The following is a 19,822-nucleotide window of genomic DNA, read 5'->3' as shown; positions in this document are numbered from 1 at the left end:
AAAGTAGCCTGGAGGAATTCAGATAGTGATGTGCTAAAGAGTAGAAATTCTGATACCACTTTCCTTCTTTGCAAATTATATTGGTGACTGCATAAAAGAGGTGGTTAAGAGATGCATTTTTTTTAAAATTTAGATTTCTGTTCTAATGAATGATGGAGTAGGACAATGCTGAGAGAGAGTAGAGAATATATTTATGGTTCTAGGACTGCGAGAACCAGGTAATCACATTTGGAATGCTCTCATTAATTTAGAAAAGGAAAGATGAGAAAATCAGTAGTGGAACATATATTTATATCTCAGAGACCATCTGCTCCAAAAATCAGTTTTATTTCCATTGCCCCTTATTCAAAGAGATGGTTACTTCAATAAGCTACATTACTTAGCAGAGCCTGAGAGATAGGCTGAAAACATATAAGACAGAAAACAAACTTTAAAAAATGAGATAAATGGTTTGCTCTACATCTCATTCACATTCTATGTCTAGAGAAATCCAAATCTCACTGAAATATTCCTGATAATCCAAAAGCACACTGGATGGGAGTGAGCCAAGAAATGAGAGATAATGTTTACCGGGTGAGTGCTGGTTCACCCAACTTATTCACCTCTGGAGTGGAAGTATAGGGAGATATAAAGCCTGCTTATAAGAGACAAGGTCTATGGAGAAGCCCTGAAGTTGCTTTCCCCAAATAACAAATTTGATTCAAGAGGAAAAAAAATGATGGAAAACATCTCATCACACAAAACTCGGTGATGGTGTCTCTGATAGTCACTGGCCAGCAATGGAAAAGGAGAAACCCAACAGCTGGCTTACGATTTATTGAAGGCTGCCAGCACAGCCCAGATCATCTCTGTGGCACTGTGCTTTGTCCCCTCTACCTCAGGGTCCAGTTCTACTAGGTCCTTGGCTCGATTCATCGCCATATCATACTTGTCATCTGTCAGAGAGGAGAAGACATTCTCTAGCACATCGGAGGAGTGGGCTAGCACCAGCAGTGCTAGTGTTCGCTTGTCCATACGCTGAGGGTCATTTACCCACCGCTCTAGGACACTATCTTGAAGTTTTTTCACTAGTCGTTGCTTCTCTGTTGTATTGGTCACTGGGTGAGTAGTCATGTCAAATAGGAGGAAATTCTGCTTCTCAGTGGTTAGAATACCCTTCTCTACTAGGTTCTTTGCAATTCTCTCTCTTACATTTCTCAGCTGGTACTGTAATTTGAAAGGGTTCCAGGTCTCACCTATGGGAAAAATAAATAGAATGCTTGAACAAGACTATAAACCAACTAGACTTCAGAAGACATCTATAGAATATTCTACCCTATAACAGTAGAATGCACATACTTCTCAAGTGCATATGAAACATTTTCCATGATACGCCATATGTTAGGCCATAAAACAAGCCTTAATAAATTTAAAAGAATTGAAAACATACAAAGTATGCTATTCAATCACAATGGAATTATAAATTGATAACAGAAGGACATTTGGGAAATTAAAAAGATATGTGGAAATTTAAAGACACACTCTGAAATAACCAATGAGTCAAAGAAGAAATCATAAGAAAAAATTAAAAAATACTTTTGAGTTGAGTGAATATACCAAAACTTATGGGATGCAGCTTAACGCAGTATAAAGAGGGAAATTTATGATCCAAATGCCATATTAAAAAAGTGAAAGTCACTCAGTCCTGTCCAACTCTTTGCAACCCCATGGACTGTAGCCTGCCAGGCTCCTTTGTCCATGGAATTCTCCAGGCAAGAATACTGGAATGGGAAGCCATTCCCTTCTCCAGGGGTTCTTCCCAAACCAGATCTTCTGCATTGCAGGTGGATACTTTACCATCTGAACCACCAGGGAAGTCCTGTATTAGAAAAGATGTCAAATCAATAACCTAACCTAACTTTAAAAAACTAGAAAAAGAAGAAAATACTAAATCCAAAGCAAGCAGGATAAAGGAAACAGTAGAATAGAGAGGAAATAGAGAAAATTAATAAAATAAAACTCTGGTTCAGTGAAAAGATGAAAAAAACTGACAAACCCAGAGTGATCAAGGAAAAGAGAAGACTCAAAATTACTAAAATTGGGAATGAAAGAGGAGACATTACTACTAAACTTACAAAAATTAAAACAGTATGACAACAATTTAGACAACCTAGAAGAATGGACAAATTCCTTGAAATACAATTACCTAAACTGACTCAACAAGAAAGAGGGAATTTCAATAGAACTGTAACAAATAATGCCCTGGTGGCTCAGACAGTTAAGAATCTGCCTTCAATGCAGGAGACTGGGTTCTATCTCTGGGTTGGGAAGATCCCCTGAGGAGAAGGGAATGGCACCCCCACCCCAAATGTCCCAGTATTCTTGCCTAGAGAATTCCATGGACAGAGGAGCTTGTTGGGCTATAGTCCAAGGGGTCACAAAGAGTCAAACACGACTGAGCAACTAATACACACACACAATAACAAGTAAAAGGCTTCCTAGGTGCTGCTAGTGGTAAAGAACCAACATGCCAATGCAGATATGAGTGAAGTCGCTCAGTCATGTCCGACTCTTTGCGACCCCATGGACTGTAGCCTACCAGGTGGCTCCGCCCGTGGGATTCTCCAGGCAAGAGTACTGGAGTGGGTTGCTGTTTCCTTCTCCAGGAGATCTTCCCAACCCAGGGATCGAACCTGGGTCTCCCGCATTGCAGGCAGATGCTTTACCATCTGAGCCACCAGGGAAGACTCTAATGCAGATATAAGAGATGCAAATTTGATCCCTGGGTTGGGAAGATCCCCTGGAGGAGGGCGTGGTAACCCACTCTAGCATTCTCTCCTGGAGAATCCTATGGACAGAGGAGCCTGGTGGGCTACAGTCCACTGGATCACGAAGAATCGGACATGACTGGAGCAACTTAGCACACATAACAAGTAAATAGATTGAATAGTAACTCTAAAACTTCCCACAAAGAAAAGTGTGGTCAAGACGGCTTTTCTGGTAATTCTACCAAACATTAATGGAGAATTAATGCCAATCCTTCACAAACACTTAAAAAAAAAAGAACAGGCAGAGGAGGGAATACTTCCTTAGTCTAAACAGTAAGTATTCCTCTGATACTAAAATGAGACAAAACTTCACAAGAAAACTATAGACCAGTATCTCTTATCTATATAGGTAAAAAATACTGAACAAAATATGCACAAACAAATCTAGCAATATAATAAAGACATAGGGAACTCTCTGATAGTCCAGTGTGCACTTTCATTGCCAAGGGCATAGGTTCAATCCCTGGTCAGGGAACTAATATCCTACAAGCAGTATGGCTCAGCTGAAGGACAAAAACAAACAACCCTATCCCTAAACTACGTAATACGATAAAGGGGGACTTAAAACAGAAATGTAAGTTTGATTTAAAATACGAAAATCAATAAAATGAAAAGCAAAAACCAAATGATCATCTCCATAGACAAAAGAAAAGCATTTGATAAAATCCAACACTCTTACATCATAAACACACTCCATAAGCTAGGAATAGACAGAAACTTCCTGAACTTGATAGAGGAATTTATGGAAACCTCACAGCTAGCATATTACTTAATAGGGAAAGACTGAATGTTGTCATCTTAGATCAAGGATAAGACAAGGAAGTCCATTCTCATCATTGCTATTCAGCACCATACTGAAAGTTCTAGGCAGGGTAATTAGGTAAGAAAAATAAATAAAAGGCATCTAGATTAGAAAAGTTAAACTATTTTTATTTTCAACTGAAATAAATTCAATTTTATTACAATTTTAATTACAGCAAAATTATAAGTAACAAAAGAAAAAAATTAGGTGAAATGGATCAAAATTAAAAACTTGTACTTCAAAGGATACCATTAAGAAACTGAAAACACAACCCACAGAACTGGAGAAAAATTCTGCAAATCATGTATCCGAAAAGACTTGTATTTAGAACATATTTTAAAAGTACAACTCAATAGTAGAAAGCAAACCCAATTTAAAAATGGGCAAAGGATCTGAACAGACAGTTCTCCAAAGAAAATATACAAATGGCCAATAAACACATATAAAGATGCTCAACATCATTAGTCACTGCTGCTACTAAGTCGCTTCAGTCATGTCCGACTCTGTGCGACCCCATAGACAGCAGCCCACCAGGCTCCCCCATCCCTGGGATTCTCTAGGCAAGAATACTGACGTGGGTTGCCATTTCCTTCTCCAATGCATGAATGTGAAAAATCAAAGTGAAGTCGCTCAGTTGTGTCCGACTCTTCGCGACCCCATGGACTGCAGCCTACCAAGCTCTTCCGTCCATGGGATTTTCCAGGCAAGAGTACTAGAGTGGGGTGCCATTGCCTTCTCCATCATTAGTCATTAGGGGAATGCAAATAAAAATCACAATGTGATACCACTATGTATCACTAGGATAGCTAAAATAAAATTACAAAGACAGAGAATAACAAGTGTTGATGAGGATGTGAAGGAACTGAAACTCTCACACATTGGTGGTAGGAATGTAAGACAGTCCCTATTCCTGTCCTCAAGAAATTTACAATCTAGTATGGGGTGAAAGTGGGGACCCAAAAATAGTATTTGAAGTAATCCCTAGTGACAAACTGGATATACTTGACCAGTTGAGTTCAGTTCAGTCACTCAGTCGTGTCCGACTCTGCAACCCCATGGACTGCAGCACCCCAGGCTTCCCTATCCATCACCAACTCCCGGAGCTTACTCAAACTGATGTCCATCAAGTTGGTGATGCTATCCAACCATCTCATCCTCTGTCGTCCCCTTCCCACCTTCAATCTTTCCCAGGATCAGGGTCTTTTCAAATGAACCAGTTCTTCACATCAGGTAGCCAAAGTATTGGAGTTTCAGCTTCAACATCAGTCCTTCCAATGAATATTCAGGACGGACTTCCTTTACGATGGACTGGTTGGATCTCTTGGCAGTCCAAGGGACTCTCAAGAGTCTTCTCCAACAAAGCATCAATCTTTGGCACTCAGCTTTCTTTATAGTCCAACTTTCACATCCATTCATGACCACTGGAAAAACCATAACTCTGACAAGACAGATCTTTGTTGGCAAAGTAATGTCTCTGCTATTTAATATGCTGTCTAGGGTGGTCACAGCTTTTCTTCCAAGGAGCAAATGTCTTTTAATTTCATGGCTACAGTCACCATCTGCAGTGATTTTGGAACCCCAAAAAATAAAGTCTGTCACTGTTTCGATTTGTTCTCCATCTATTTGCCATGAAGTAATGGGACCGGATGCCATGATCTTAGTTTTCTGAATGTTAAGCTTTAAGCCAACTTTTTCACTCCTCTTTCACTTTCATCAAGAGGCTCTTAAGTCCTTCTTAGCTTTCTGCCATAAGGGTGGTGTCATCTGCATATCTGAGGTTACTGATATTTTTCCTGGCAATCTTGATTCTAGCTTGTGCCTCATCCAGCCCAGGGTTTCTCATGATGTACTCTGCATGTAAGTTAAATAAGTAGGGTGACAATATACAGCCTTGACGTAGTCCTTTCCTGATTTGGAACCAATCTGTTGTTATATGTCCAGTTCTAACTGTTGCTTCTTGATCTGCATACAGATTTCTCAGGACGCAGATGGGTCTGTTATTCCCATCTCTTTAAGAATTTTCCAGTTTGTTGTGATCCACACAGTCAAAGGCTTTGGCATAGTCAATAAAGCAGAAATAGATGTTTTTCTGGAATTCTCTTGCTTTTTCCATGATCCAATGGATGTTAGCAATTTGATCTTTGGTTCCTCTGTCTTTTCTAAATCCAGCTTGAACATCTGAAGTTCATGGTTTATGCACTGTTGAAACCTGGCTTGGAGAATTTTGAGCATTACTTTGCTAGCATGTGAGATGAGTGCAATTGTGCAGTAGTTTGAACATTCTTTGGCATTGCCTTTCTTTGGAATTGGAGTGAAAACTGACCTTTTCCAGTCCTATGGCCACTGCTGAGTTTTCCAAAATTGAGCAAAGCACTATAAAAGCATTGTCTTTTAGGATCTGAAATAGCTCAACCGGAATTCTGTCACCTCCACTAGCTTTGTTTGTAGTGATGCTTCCTAAGGCCCACTTGACTTCACATTCCAGGATGTCTGGCTCTAGGTGAGTGATCACACCATTGTCGTTATCTGGGTCATGAAGATCTTTTTTGTATAGTTCTCCTGTGTATTCTTGCCACCTCTTCTTAATATCTTCTGCTTCTGTTAGGTACATACCATTTCTGTCCTTTATTATGCTCATCTTTGCATGAAATGTTCCCTTGGTATCTCTAATTTTCTTGAAGGGATCACTAGTCTTTCCCATTCTATTGTCTTCCTCTATTTCTTTGCATTGATCACTGAGGAAGGCTTTATCTCTCCTTGCTATTCTTTGGAACTCTGCATTCAAATAGGTATATCTTTCTTTTTCTCCTTTGCCTTTCACATCTTTTCAGCTATTTGTAAGGTGTCCTTGGACAATTATTGTGCCTTTTTGCATTTCGTTTTCTTGGGGATGGTCTTGATCACTGCCTCCTATACAATGTCACAAACCATCCATAGTTCTTCAGGTACTCTATCAGATCTAATTCCTTGAATCTATTTGTAACTTCCACTGTATAATCGTAACAGATTTGATTTAGGTCATACCTGAATGGTCTAGTGGGTTTTTCCTACTTTCTTCAATTTAAAGCTGAATTTGGCAAGGAGGAGTTCATGATCTGAGCCACAGTCAGCTCCCGGTCTTATTTTTGCAGGCTGTATAGAGTTTCTCCATCTTTGGCTGCAAGGAATATAATCAATTTATATTTTGGTATTGACCATCTGGTGATGTTCATTTGTAGAGTCTTCTCTTGTTTTGCTGGAAGAAGGTGTTTGCTGTGACCAGTGTGTTCTCTTGGCAAAACTCTGTTAGCCTCTCACCTGCTTTGTTTTGTACTCCAAGGCCAAATTTGCCTGTTACTCCAGGTATCTCTTGACTTCCCACTTTTGCATTTCAGTTCTCTATAATGAAAAGGCCATCGTTTTGGGGTGTTAGTTCTACAAGGTCTTGTAGGTTTTCATAGAACCATTCAGCTTCTTCAGCATTACTGGCTGGGGCATAGAGTTGGATTACTGTAATACTGAAATGGTTTGCCCTGGAAACGAACAGAGATCATTCTGTCATTTTTGAGACTGCATCCAAGTACTGCATTTCAGACTCTTTTGTTGACTATGATGGCTACTCCATTTCTTCTAAGGGATTCTTGCCCACAGTAGTAGATATAATGGTCATCTGAGTTAAATTCACCCATTTCAGTCCATTTTAGTTCGCTGATTCTTAAAATGTCGATGTTCACTCCTGCCATCTCCTGTTTGACCACTTCCAATTTGCCTTGATTCATGGACCTATCATTCCAGGTTCCTACGCAATATTGCTCTTTACAGCATAGGACTTTACTTCCATCACCAGTCACATCCACAGCTAGGTGTTGTTTTTGCTTTGACTCTGTCTCTTCATTCTTTCTGGAGTTATTTCTCCACTGATCTCCAGTAGCAACTGGGCACCTACTGACCTGGGGAGTTCATCTTTCAGTGTCCTATCTTTTTGCCTTATCATACTGTTCATGGGGTTCTCAAGGCAAGGATACTGAAGTGGTTTGCCATTCCCTTCTCCAGTGGACCATGTTTAGTCAGAACTCTCCACCATGACCCGTCCATCTTGGATGGCCCTACATGGCATGGCTCATAGTTTCATTGAGTTAGACAAGGCTGGGGTCCATGTGATTATAGCTGATACGGTTCTTTAGAATGTTAATCATTGAGAGATTACATCTGGGATAATGGCAGCAAGCATTAGAAATACATCTTTCCACCTAGACAGTAATTATATTAGTAGCATCTATCTGAAACAATTATTTTTGGAACTCTTCAGCTTCCACAAATACTTGTCAGTTCCAGGGGAAGCTAGGCTGGCAAATGTGGTCAATATCAATTTCAGTCAATTTCAGCCTTCAGTACAGCAGTGACTACTTAGCCCCTAGTCCCATGAAAGGTAGCTGTGGGAACAGAAATCTGTAGTTCTGGTGTAGCCTACTGGAATCAGGATGAGCAATAAGGACCCTGTCTTTGAAATCTCAGGACCAGCGTTCTGGTTATGGATTGTAGCTTTTGATGGCTGACATACAGCTAAAGGCTGCCACTGTTCCAATCCCCACCAGCTAAGCAGCTTCCAGGGGATTTAAAAGAGAAGCTTTTTTTTTTTTTACATTCAGAAACAATTGGAAAACATGTAATCTCTGAAGTACAACCTTGGAAAAGACCTGAGATCTGAAGCTTTCACCTCAGTTGGATCTACAACACAGAGAAACCATAATATAATCAACAAAATAACAACAAACAACTCAGCGAAACCTGGGGAATGGGGAAAGTCTGATTTCCAGAGTTACTGTATTATAAGATTTCAATATCCAGCTCTCAACAACGAAAAAATTACAAGGCACATAGTGAAAGAAAAAGGTATGTTCCACTAAAAGGAACAAAAGAAAAAGACAAAATTTGTACTTGAGGAAGCCAGATGTCAAGTTTACTAGATAAATACTTGAGAACAGCGGTTTTAAAGATGTTTCTTTATGATGCTTTCTTTAGCAAATAGCTAAAGGAAGACATGGATAAAGATAAGAAAATGATGAACAAAATCAGAATACCAATAAAGAGATAGAAATTACAAAAAGGAACCAAAAAGAAAATCTGGAGCTTAAATACAACAGCTAAAATGAAGAATATACTATATGGGTTCAAAAACAGATTTAAGCAGGCAGAAGAATTAACAAATTTGAAGATAGTACAACTGAAGTAATAAAGTTTAGGGAAAAACAACAAAAATGGTGAATGAAGCCTAAGGAACCTCTGAGACTCCATCAAATGGACAAATATTTTCATTGTAGGAATCCCAGAGGAGAAGAGAGAGAAAGGGCAGAAAAATATTTGAAAAAATAATAGCTGAAAATGGTCTAAATTTCATGAAAGATGTGAATCTACAAATCTAAGATACTTAATGAGCTCAATGTTGACTAAAACATCCAAGATAAATTATAATCTAACTATTGAAAGCCAAAATAAACAATCTTTTAAAACCAATTTTAAATTGAAGTATAGTTAATTTACAACATTATATTAGTTTTAGATGTGTGATAATGAGTTACACAAACATATATTTGAGCTTCCCTGGTGGCTCAGATGGTAAAGAATACACCTGCAGTGCAGGAGACCTTGGTTTGTTCCTGGGTTGGGAAGATCCCCTGGAGAAGGGATGGCTACCCACTCTAGTATTCTTGCCTGGAGAATGCCATGGACAGAGCAGCCTGGCAGGCTAGTCCATGGCGTTGCAGAGTCAAACAAGACTGAGTGATTTTCATACACACACACACACATATATATTTTAGATTCTTTTCCATTCTAGGTTATTATAATTGACTGACTATATAGTTCCCTGTGCTATGTAGTAGGTCCCTATTGTCTACCTATTTTATATATGCTGTGCTTAGTCACTCAGTTATGTCCAATTCTTTGTGACCCCACGGACTGTAGCCTGCCAGGCTCCTCCTCTCCACGGGCATTCTCCAGGCAAGAATACTGGAGTGGGATGCCATGCCCTCCTCCAGGGGATCTTCCCAACCTAGGGATCAAACCCAGGTCTCCCATACTGTAGGCAGATTCTTTACTGTCTGAGCTATCAGGGAAACCCATTAATACTGGAGTGGGTAGCCTATCCCTCTCCTCCAGATATTCCTGACTCAGGAATGGAACTGGGGTCTCCTGCATTGCAGGTGGATTCTTTATCAGTGGAGCTAACTGTTAGTCCCAAACTCCTAATTTATCTACCCTCTCCCCACTTCTGCTATCCACTTTGGTAACCATAAGTTTGTTTTTTATTTCTATGAGTCTATTTCTGTTTTATAAATAGTTCACTTGTATCATTTTTAAAGATTCCACATATAAGTGATATCATATGGTATTTGTCTTTGTTTGTTTGTTAGCTCATATCTTTATTAACCAATATACAATTACTTGTCTTCTGGTTTGTTGAAACAATAGGTCAGACAACATTTGCCACAATAATGTCTGCTGAAGTGACTGGCCATAAAATACTCCAGCACCACCTTCATCTGAGGGACACTCCTGGCGAAGGCGACTGATTTTGCCATTCTCATCCACTTTATAGTATTTCAGAACAGCCAATTTAACCTTCTTTCTCTTATGCTTATTCTTGGGAGTGGTATAAGACTTCTTCCTTTTCTCAGAGCCACCACAAAGTCTCAACACTAAATGAAGAGTGGACTCCTTTTGAATGTTGTAGTCAGACAAAGTACGTCCATCTTCCACTTGCTTGCCAGCAAAGATCAGTCTTTGCTGGTCAGGAGGAATTCCTTCCTTATCCTGGATCTTGACCATTACATCTTCTATTGTATCCGAGGGCTCGACCTTGAGAGTGATGGTCTTCCCTGTCAAGAGTCTTCACAAAAATCTGCATCTTGGCAGCGGTTCTACCACAGATGGAGGATCTGAAAGTGGTATCTACCTTTTTCTGTCTGAGTTATTTCACTTAATATGATAATCTCTAGGTCCATCCATATTGATGCAAATGGCCTTATTTCGTTCTTTTTCATGACTGAGAAATATTCATATTATATATCCATATCTATATATCTTCTTTATCCATTCAGCTGTTGACAGACATTTAGGCTGCTTCCAGTCTTGACTATTGTAAATAGTGCTGCTATGAACACTGGGTTAAATGTATCTTTTTGAATTAGAATTTTCTCAGATATATATGCCTAGGAGTGTGATTGACAGATTGTACTTAACTTTACTTTTAGTGTTTTAAGGAAACTCCATACTGTTCTCCATATTGGCTGCACCAATTTACATTCCTACCAAGTGTAGGAAGATTTTTTTTGTTCCACACCCTCTCCAGCATTAATTTAGTTTACAAAGATAAAGAATCTTAAAAGCAGGAAGAGAAAAGTGAGTTGTCATACACAAAGTTATCTTCAATAAGATTATCACCAGACTTCTCATCAGAAACTTTGGAGGCTACAAGACAGTGGGTTGACATACTCAAAGGGCTCAAAGAAAAAAATCTGTCACCTAAGAATTCTATATCCAGAAAAAGTGTCCTTGAAAAATGAAATTAAGACTTTCCCAGGTAAATAAGAAGGCAATGGCACCCCACTCCAGTACTCTTGCCTGGAAAATCCCATGGATGGAAGAGCCTGGTGGGCTGCAGTCCATGGGGTTGCTAGGAGTCGGACATGACTGAGCAACTTCACTTACACTTTTCGTTTTCATGTACTGGAGAAGGAAATGGCAACCCACTCCAGTGTTCTTGCCTGGAGAATCCCAGGGACGGGGGAGCCTGGTGGGCTGCCATCTATGGGGTTGCACTGGGTTGGACACAAGTAAAGTGACTTAGTAGCAGGTAAATAAAAATTGAGGAAGGTTGTCACCACTAGACTTGCCCTGCAAGAAATGCTAAAAAGTACTGCAGGTTGAAATGAAGGAAAGCTAGAAGTAACCTGAAGCAGTAATGAAGAAATAAAGACACTCAATAAAAGTTAAATACATGGACAACTATAAAAGTTAATTAGTTAAAAAACTAAATAGTTAAATAGTTAAAAAACTATTTTTTAATTTCTATATACTTTAAAAGACAGATGCATTAAAGAACACTTATTAACCTATGTTATTGGTCATACAATTTATAAAGGTATAATCTGTGACATCAAAACGGAGAGTGGAATGGAGCTGTATAGGAACAGACTTTTTGTGTTATTGAAGTTAAGTTGGTATAAATGCAAATTAGGTTGTCATAACTTTAAGATATAAAATGTAATCCCCATGGTGCAACAAAGAAAATGTCTATAGAATATACACTAAAGAACATGAGAAGGGAATCAAAATGTTTCACTATAAAAAAATCAACCAAACATAAAAGGAGATAGTAATGCAGGAAATGAAGGACAAAAATCTATAGGCCATATAGCAAAATGGTAGTGTCTCCTTATCAGTAATTACTTTATTTATTATTTATTTATTTTATTCTTGACTGCACCAGGTCTTTGTTGCTGCGCACAAGCTTTCTCTAGCTGCAGCGAGCAGGGGCTTATGCTCTAGTTGTGGTGGGAGGACTTCTCCTGTTGCAGAGCACTGGCTCCAGAGTATGCAGGCTTCAGTAGTTGTGGCACATGGGCTTAGCTGCCCCATGGCATGTGGGATATTCCCAGGCCAGGCATCGAACCAGTGTCCCCTGCATTGCAAGGCAGATTTTTTAACCACTAGACCACCAGGGAAGCCCCAGTAATTACTTTAAATGTAAACATATTAAACTATTTAATCATAAGAAAAAATTGGCAGGATGGGTTAAAAAACACGATCCAACTATATGCTGTTTATGAGAGACTCACTTTAGATCAAAGGACACAGACAGGTTGAAAGTGAATGGATGGAAAGAGATATTCCATTCAAATAGTAACCAAAAAAGAGAAAGGATGTCTATACTAATTTTGGACAAAATACACTTTAAATCATACAAAAGAGACACAGAGACATTATATATTAATAAAAGGTTCAGTACAACAAGAAGATAAAACAATTATAAATATTTACACTCCTAATAACAGACTCAAAATACGTGAAGCAAAATGGACAGAACAGACAGAAGTAAACAGTTTTGTAGCACGCTACTTGCAGAATACATGTTCTTCTCAGATTTATATGGCACATTCTCCAGGAGACACCGTATGTTAGGCCATAAAAGAAATCTCAATATATTTCAAAAGACAGATATCATACAAAGTATCTTATCTTCTCTGACCATAGTGGGAAGAAATCAGACATCAATAAAAGAAGGAAAATGAAAATTTGCCTATATGTGTAAATTAAACAAGCTGCAAGGAGATCCAACCAGTCCATCCTAAAGGAGACCAGTCCTGGGTGTTGTTCACTGCAAGGACTTATGCTGAGGCTGAAACTCCAATACTTTGGCCACCTCATGCAAAGAGTTGACTCACTGGAAAAGACCGCGATGCTGGGAGGGATTGGGGGCAGGAGGAGAAGGGGACGACAGAGGATGAGATTGCTGGATGGCATCACTGACTCGATGCACATGAGTTTGGGTGAACTCCGGGAGTTGGTGATGGACAGGGAGGCCTGGCATGCTGTGGTTCATGGGGTTGCAAAGAGTCGGACGTGACTGAGCGACTGAACTAAACTGAACTGAAACACCAATGTGTCAAAGAAGAAATCACAAAGGAAATTAGAAAATACTTAGAAATGGATGAAAACACAACATATGAAAGTATATGGGATGCAGTGAAAGCAGAGGGAAATTTGCTGTAAATGTGTAAATTTTAAAAGTCTAAAATCAATCTCCTAACTTTATACTTTAATGGACTAGAAAAAGCAAAATAAACCCTAAGTTAATAGAAGGAAGGAAATAGATTAGAGAAGAGATATACAAAAAGAGAGATCAGAAAAACAACCAACAAAATTGAAGAAACTAAAAGCTGTTTCTTTGAAATGATCAAAATTCACAAACATTTAGCTAGACTGCCAAAGGAAAAAAGATAGAAACAACTAAAAATCAGAAATGAGAGTGAAGGCATTACAATGGATCTTGCAGGGATTAAAAACAGGATTATAAAATAATACTATGATGCTCAACGTCACTCATTATCAGAGAAATGCAAATCAAAACCACAGTGAGGTACCATTTCACGCCAGTCAGAATGGCTGCGATCCAAAAGTCTACAAGCAATAAATGCTGGAGAGCGTGTGGAGAAAAGGGAACCCTCTTACACTGTTGGTGGGGATGCAAACTAGTACAGCCACTATGGAGAACAGTGTGGAGATTCCTTAAAAAACTGGAAAGAGAACTGCCTTCTGACCCAGCAATCCCACTGCTGGGCATACACATCGAGGAAACCAGAATTGAAAGAGACATGTGTACCCCAGTGTTCATCACAGCACTGTTTATAATAGCCAGGACATGGAAGCTAGATGTCCATCAGCAGATGAATGGATAAGAAACCTGTGGTATATATACACAATGGAGTATTACTCAGCCAGTAAAAACAACACATTTGAATCAGTTCTAATGAGGTGGATGAAACTGGAGCCTATTATACAGAGTGAAGTAAGCCAGAAAGAAAAACACCAATATAGTATACTCACACGTATATATGGAATTTAGAAAGATGGTAATGATAACCCTGTATGCGAGACAGCAAAAGAGACACAGATGTACAGAACAGTCTTTTGGACTCTGTGGGAGAGGGAGAGGGAGAGGGTGGGATGATCTGGGAGAATGGCATTGAAACATGTATAATATCATATATGAAATGAATCGCTAGTCCAGGTTTGATGCATGATACTGGATGCTTGGGGCTGGTGCACTGAGACAACTCAGAGGGATGGTACAGGGAGGGAGGAGGGAGGGGGGTTCAGGATGAGGAACACGTGTATACCTGTGGCAGATTCATGTTGATGTATGGCAAAACCAATACAATATTGTAAAGTAATTAACCTCCAATTAAAATAAATATATTTATATTAAAAAATAATACTATGAATAATATTAAACCAACAAATTAGACAACCTAGAAAAATGGACAAACTCCTTGAAAAGTTCAAATTATTTAAACTGACAAACAAAATTTCAACAGATTTATAGCAAATAAAAAGATGAAATCAGTAATCAAAAATCAAAACATCCCAACAAAGAAAAGTCCGGGGCCAGGTGACTTCATCAGTGAATTCTACCTTACATTTAAAGAAGAATTAACACCAATCCTTCGCAAAGTCTTCCAAAAATCTAAAGAAGGAACACATTAATTCATTCTGCAAGGCAAGATTATCCTCATACTAAAGCCAAATAAAGACATCACAAGAAAAGAAAGTTACAGACCAATAAGTCTTATGAATGTAGATTCAAAATCCTTAGTAAAATATTAGCAAACTTAATCCAACAACATGATAAAAGGATTATTCACTGTGATCAAGTAAAATTTATTCCAGGAATGTAACAGAAACTCAAACAGACTAAGGATCTAAATAGATGCTTTTCAAAAGAAGACATAAAAATGGCCAAAAGACACATGAAAATGTGCTCAACGTCAGTAATCATCAAGGAACTGCAAATCAAAACTATAGTGAGATACCACTTCACACTTGTTAGGATGGTTATTATTAAAAAGATAAAAAATAACAAGTGTTCAGGGAACTCTGCTCAATGTTACCTGTTAGGCTGGATGGAAGGGGAGACTGGGGGAGAACAGATACATGTATATGTTTGGCTGAGTCCTGCTGGCCACCTGAAACTATCACAACATTATTAATCGGCTATACTCCAATATATAATAAAAACTATTTAAAAAAGATAGGGACTTCCGAGGTGGTCCAGTAGCTAAGACTCCACCCTCCCAATGCAGAGGACCCAAATTTGGTCCCTGGTTGGGGAATTAGATTCCTCATGCTGCAGTTAAGATCCTGCATGCTGCAACTAAGACCCAGTGCAGCCAAATTAGTAAAAAAATAAAAATAAATATCTGAATATTTTAAAAATTAAAAAAAAAACAAATGTTGGCAAGGACATAGAGAAAAGGGAACCCTCATGCACTGTTGGTGAGAATGTAAATTGGTGCAGTCACTATAGAAAACAGTATAGAAGTTTATCAAAAAATTAAAATGATAACTACCATATAATTTAGTAATTCTACTTCTCAGAATTTTTCCAAAGGAAATGAAAACACTAATTTGAAATGCTGCAGTGAACTACCCATGTTCACTGCAGCATTATTTACAATAGCTAAGACATGGAAGCAATTTAAATATCAATTATGGATGAACAGGTAAAGAAAATGTGGTATACACACACACAAACATACACATATACACACACACATATACATACATTGGAATACTAATAGGCCATAAAAAGAGGAAATCTTGCCATTCATAACAACATGGATGGGCCTTGAGGGCATTATGCTAAGTGAAATAAGTCAGACAGAGAAAGACAAATACTGTATGATCTCACTTGTATCTGGAACCTAAAACAAAACCAAAAAATTCCAAAATTTTAGATACACAGAACAGATTGGTAGTTGGAAAGGGGAAGAATGCCACAATGTGTGAAGATCAAAAAACACAAAATTTCAGTTATAAAATAAATAAATCCTGAGGATGTAATATATAGCATGGTAACTATAGTTACTAACATTGTATTATATATTTGAAAGTTGCTAAGAAAACAGACTTTCAAGTGGGCTTCCCAGACGGCACTAGTGTTAAAGAACCTGCCGGCCAATGCAGGAGACATAAGCAACGTGCGTTTGATCCTTGGGTTGGGAGGATCCCCTGGAGCAGGGCATGGCAATCCACTCCAGTATTCTTGCCTGGAAAATCCATTGACAGAGGAGCCTGGTGGGCTACATACAGTCCACAAGGTCGCACAGAGTTGGACACAACTGAAGCGACAAAGCACTCAAAGCACTCAAGAAAACAGATCTTAAGAGTTTTCATCACAAGAAAAAAAAGCTATTTGTGATGATGGATGCTAACTAGACTTATTGTGGTAATTATTTCACAATACACACAAATAGTAAATCAACATGATGTACATCTGAAATTAATATAACATTTATGCCAATTATATTTCAATAAAAATCAAACAATGTGTCAATAATACATCATTTAATATAATTAAAAAAAACCCCACATACAAAAACAAACACCCTTTCATTATAAAAACTTCTAGGAAACTAGGAATTAAAAAAAAATTCCTCAATATGATAAAGAGTATTCAGGAAAGCCTTACAGTTTATCTCTGTCTGCCGATGACATGATCCTATACATAGAAAATCTCCCCAAATACACAAAAAGCAACTAGAACTAATAGACTCGACTAAGTTGCTGGGTACAAGATGAAAACACAAAAATCAGTTGTTTCTGTATATCAGAAATGAATAATCTGAAAATGAAATTAAGAAAGAAATCCCATTTATAGCAGTGTGTAAGAAAATTAAATATTTAGGAATAAGTCTAACCAGTGAGGTTAAAGATTTGTACACTGAAAACTATAAAACTGATGAAAGAAAATTAAAGAAGACCTAATTAATGGAAAGACAGCCTAAGTCTCTTTTAATGGACAGGAAGATTTAACACCGTTAAAATGGCAATAACCACCCAAAAAGATCTACAGGTTCAACCCAATCCCTATAAAATTCTAACAGCCTTTTCCACAGAAGTGGAAAAGTTGATCCTCAAATTCATACAGAATTGCACAAGACCCAGAACTGCCAAACAACTTTGAAAAAGAAGGATAAAATTAGTGGATTCATACTTTTTCAACTTCAGAACTTACTACAAAGCTACAGTAAGTAAAACAGTATGGACAAACATACAGGTTAATACAACAGAATAGAGAGTCCAGAAATAAACCTTTGCAGATATGGTCAACTGATTTTCAACAAGACTTCCAAGGCCATTCAAGGGGGAAAGAATAGTATTTTTAACAAATGGTTCTGGGAAACTGCATATCCACATGCAAAAGAATTAAGCTGAACCTTTATATCATATTCGAAAATTAAGTAAAAATGGATCAAAGAACCAATTTAAGAACTAAAACTGTAAAACTCTTAGAAGAAAGCATTGGGAAAATCGTTATGACATTAGATTTGGCAAAGATTTCAGTGATATGACACCAAAAGTCAGGCAACAAATAAACTGGACTTCATCAAAATTAAGAACTTTTGTGCATCAAGAGTTACTCTTAATAAAGTGAATAGATAACTGATAGAATGAGAGAAAATATTTACAAATCATACATTTGATAAGGGATTACTGTTGCGACTATAGAAAGAGCTTGAAAACTCAACAAAAACAACAGAAGCCAATTGAAATATGGGCAAAAGACCTGAATAGACATTTCTCCAAAGAAGATACATAAATCATCCATGAAAAGATGCTCAACATCATTAATCATTAGGGAAATGAAACTCAAAACCACAATGAGATACTGCTTCGTATCTACTAGAATGGCTATAATTATAAACGAAACAAGAGCTAATGAGGATGTAGAGAAACTGGAAACTTACCATGGCTGGTAAGAATGTCAAAGACTGCAGCTTCTGTAGAAAACAGTTTGGTGGTTTCTTAAACTATTGAACTATCACATGACCCAATAATTCTACTCCAAGATATATATCCAAAAGAATGGAAAGCAATGACTTTATCAGATATATGCACAAGGTTCACAGCAGCATTACCCACAATAGCTAACAGATGAAAATACCCAAGTGTTCATTAACAGATGAAATTAACAAAAGGTGGTATATCACATACAACAGAATATTACACAACCATAAAAATGAATGAGATTTTGATGTAAGCTGTAAGATGAATGGACCTTGAAAAAATGCTTAGCTTTCAAGTAAGTCAGGCATAGAAGGACAAATACTGTATGATTCCACTTATATGAGTTACTTAGATCAGGTAAATTCATAGAGACAGAAGGTAAATAAGAAGTTGCCAGGGAATGAAGAGAGGGAGGAAGAGGGATATTTGGATGATGAGAAAGCTTTGAGTATAGAGAGAAGTAACAGTTATATAACACTGTGTTTTTAATGTCACTGAATTGTACACTTATGATTAAGATAATAAATATGTGTATTTTACCACAATAAAGTTAACTATATACCCCCGAAATGAAAATGTGTCCACACAAAAACTTGTCTATGAATGTTCACGTTAGTCAAAAAGAGGAAATAATTCAAATGTCCATCAACTGATAAATAAATAACTAAAGTAGTATAACCATCCAATGAAATATTATTTGGAAATAAAGAGCCAAATTAAAACGGGAAATTTGTGACTTCACTGGCTGTCCAATAGTTAAGATTCTGTGCTTCCACTGCAAGCGGCAAGGTTTGATCCCTGGTTGGGGAACTAAGATTCCACATGCCACGTCGTGCAGCCAAAAAGAACCAAAAAAACAAAAAACCTAGGCAAATTCTAACAAGATTGGTGAATCATATCAATTTCAGTACTCTGATTATCATACACTAAAAATGTGAGAAATTTTACCAGTGGGGGATTCTAGACAAAACATATAAAGGGATCTCTCTGTATTAATTCTTACAACTGCATGTCAATATATCGGGTTGGCCAAAAAGTTCCTTAAAGTGTTTCTGTAAGATGTTATGGAAGAAACAGAATGAACTTTTTAACCAACTCAATACAAATGTCTCAATAAAAACTTCAGTTTAAAAAAACTGCTCCAGAAGGTGACACTGGCTATGACCTCAAAGTGCCTTGTGGAAGATTCTCCTATAATTTTATGCCATAGGCTTAGTTATTCATATTAAAGTTTTTGAACTTGCCTTTGAGGAAAAAAGGAATGAAGTGCTGATACATGCCACAACATGGATGAACCTTGAAAATATTATCCTTGGAAGTCAGTCACAAAAAACCAAAAGTTGTATGGTTTCGTTTATATGAAATATCCAGAATAGGCAAATCTACAGAGATAGAACGTAGATTAGTGGTTGTCGGAGCTGGGCAGGAGGGCTGGGAAACATGGGGAAAACCGCTAGTGAGCATAGGGTTTATTTTGGGGATGATGAAAATGTTCTAAACTTAGGTTGTGATGATGGTTGCACAACTGTGTGAATATACTAAAATCCATTTAATTGTATACTTTTAATGGGTCAACTGTATGATGACCCTGTATGTGAATTATACAACAACTGTATGTGAATTATACATTAGCACAGATGTTAAAAAAATTTCTTGTGAGCTT

At 37.7% G+C, this 19,822-nt stretch overlaps 1 protein-coding gene and 1 pseudogene across 2 annotated transcripts in view; both read right to left on the bottom strand.

The window, feature by feature from the left end:
• Positions 1-282: 282 nt before the first annotated feature.
• The window catches only part of GOLPH3L (golgi phosphoprotein 3 like), a 45,369-nt gene continuing 25,829 nt past the window's right edge, over positions 283-19,822 (bottom strand). For both annotated transcript variants that reach the window (XM_052637121.1, XM_052637122.1), the window contains exon 5: positions 283-1,235. In XM_052637121.1, the coding sequence (XP_052493081.1) occupies positions 808-1,235 (428 nt within the window). In that variant the 3' untranslated portion in view covers positions 283-807. The remainder of the gene's footprint in view (positions 1,236-19,822) is intronic.
• LOC128044718 (ubiquitin-40S ribosomal protein S27a-like) lies at positions 10,029-10,495 on the bottom strand (annotated as a pseudogene).

Source organism: Budorcas taxicolor, chromosome 3 (genome assembly GCF_023091745.1).
Source record: "Budorcas taxicolor isolate Tak-1 chromosome 3, Takin1.1, whole genome shotgun sequence".
Taxonomy (NCBI): Eukaryota; Metazoa; Chordata; class Mammalia; order Artiodactyla; family Bovidae; genus Budorcas; species Budorcas taxicolor.
The sequence above is the reverse complement of the archived record's forward strand: the minus strand, read 5'-3'. Positions and strand labels throughout refer to the sequence as shown.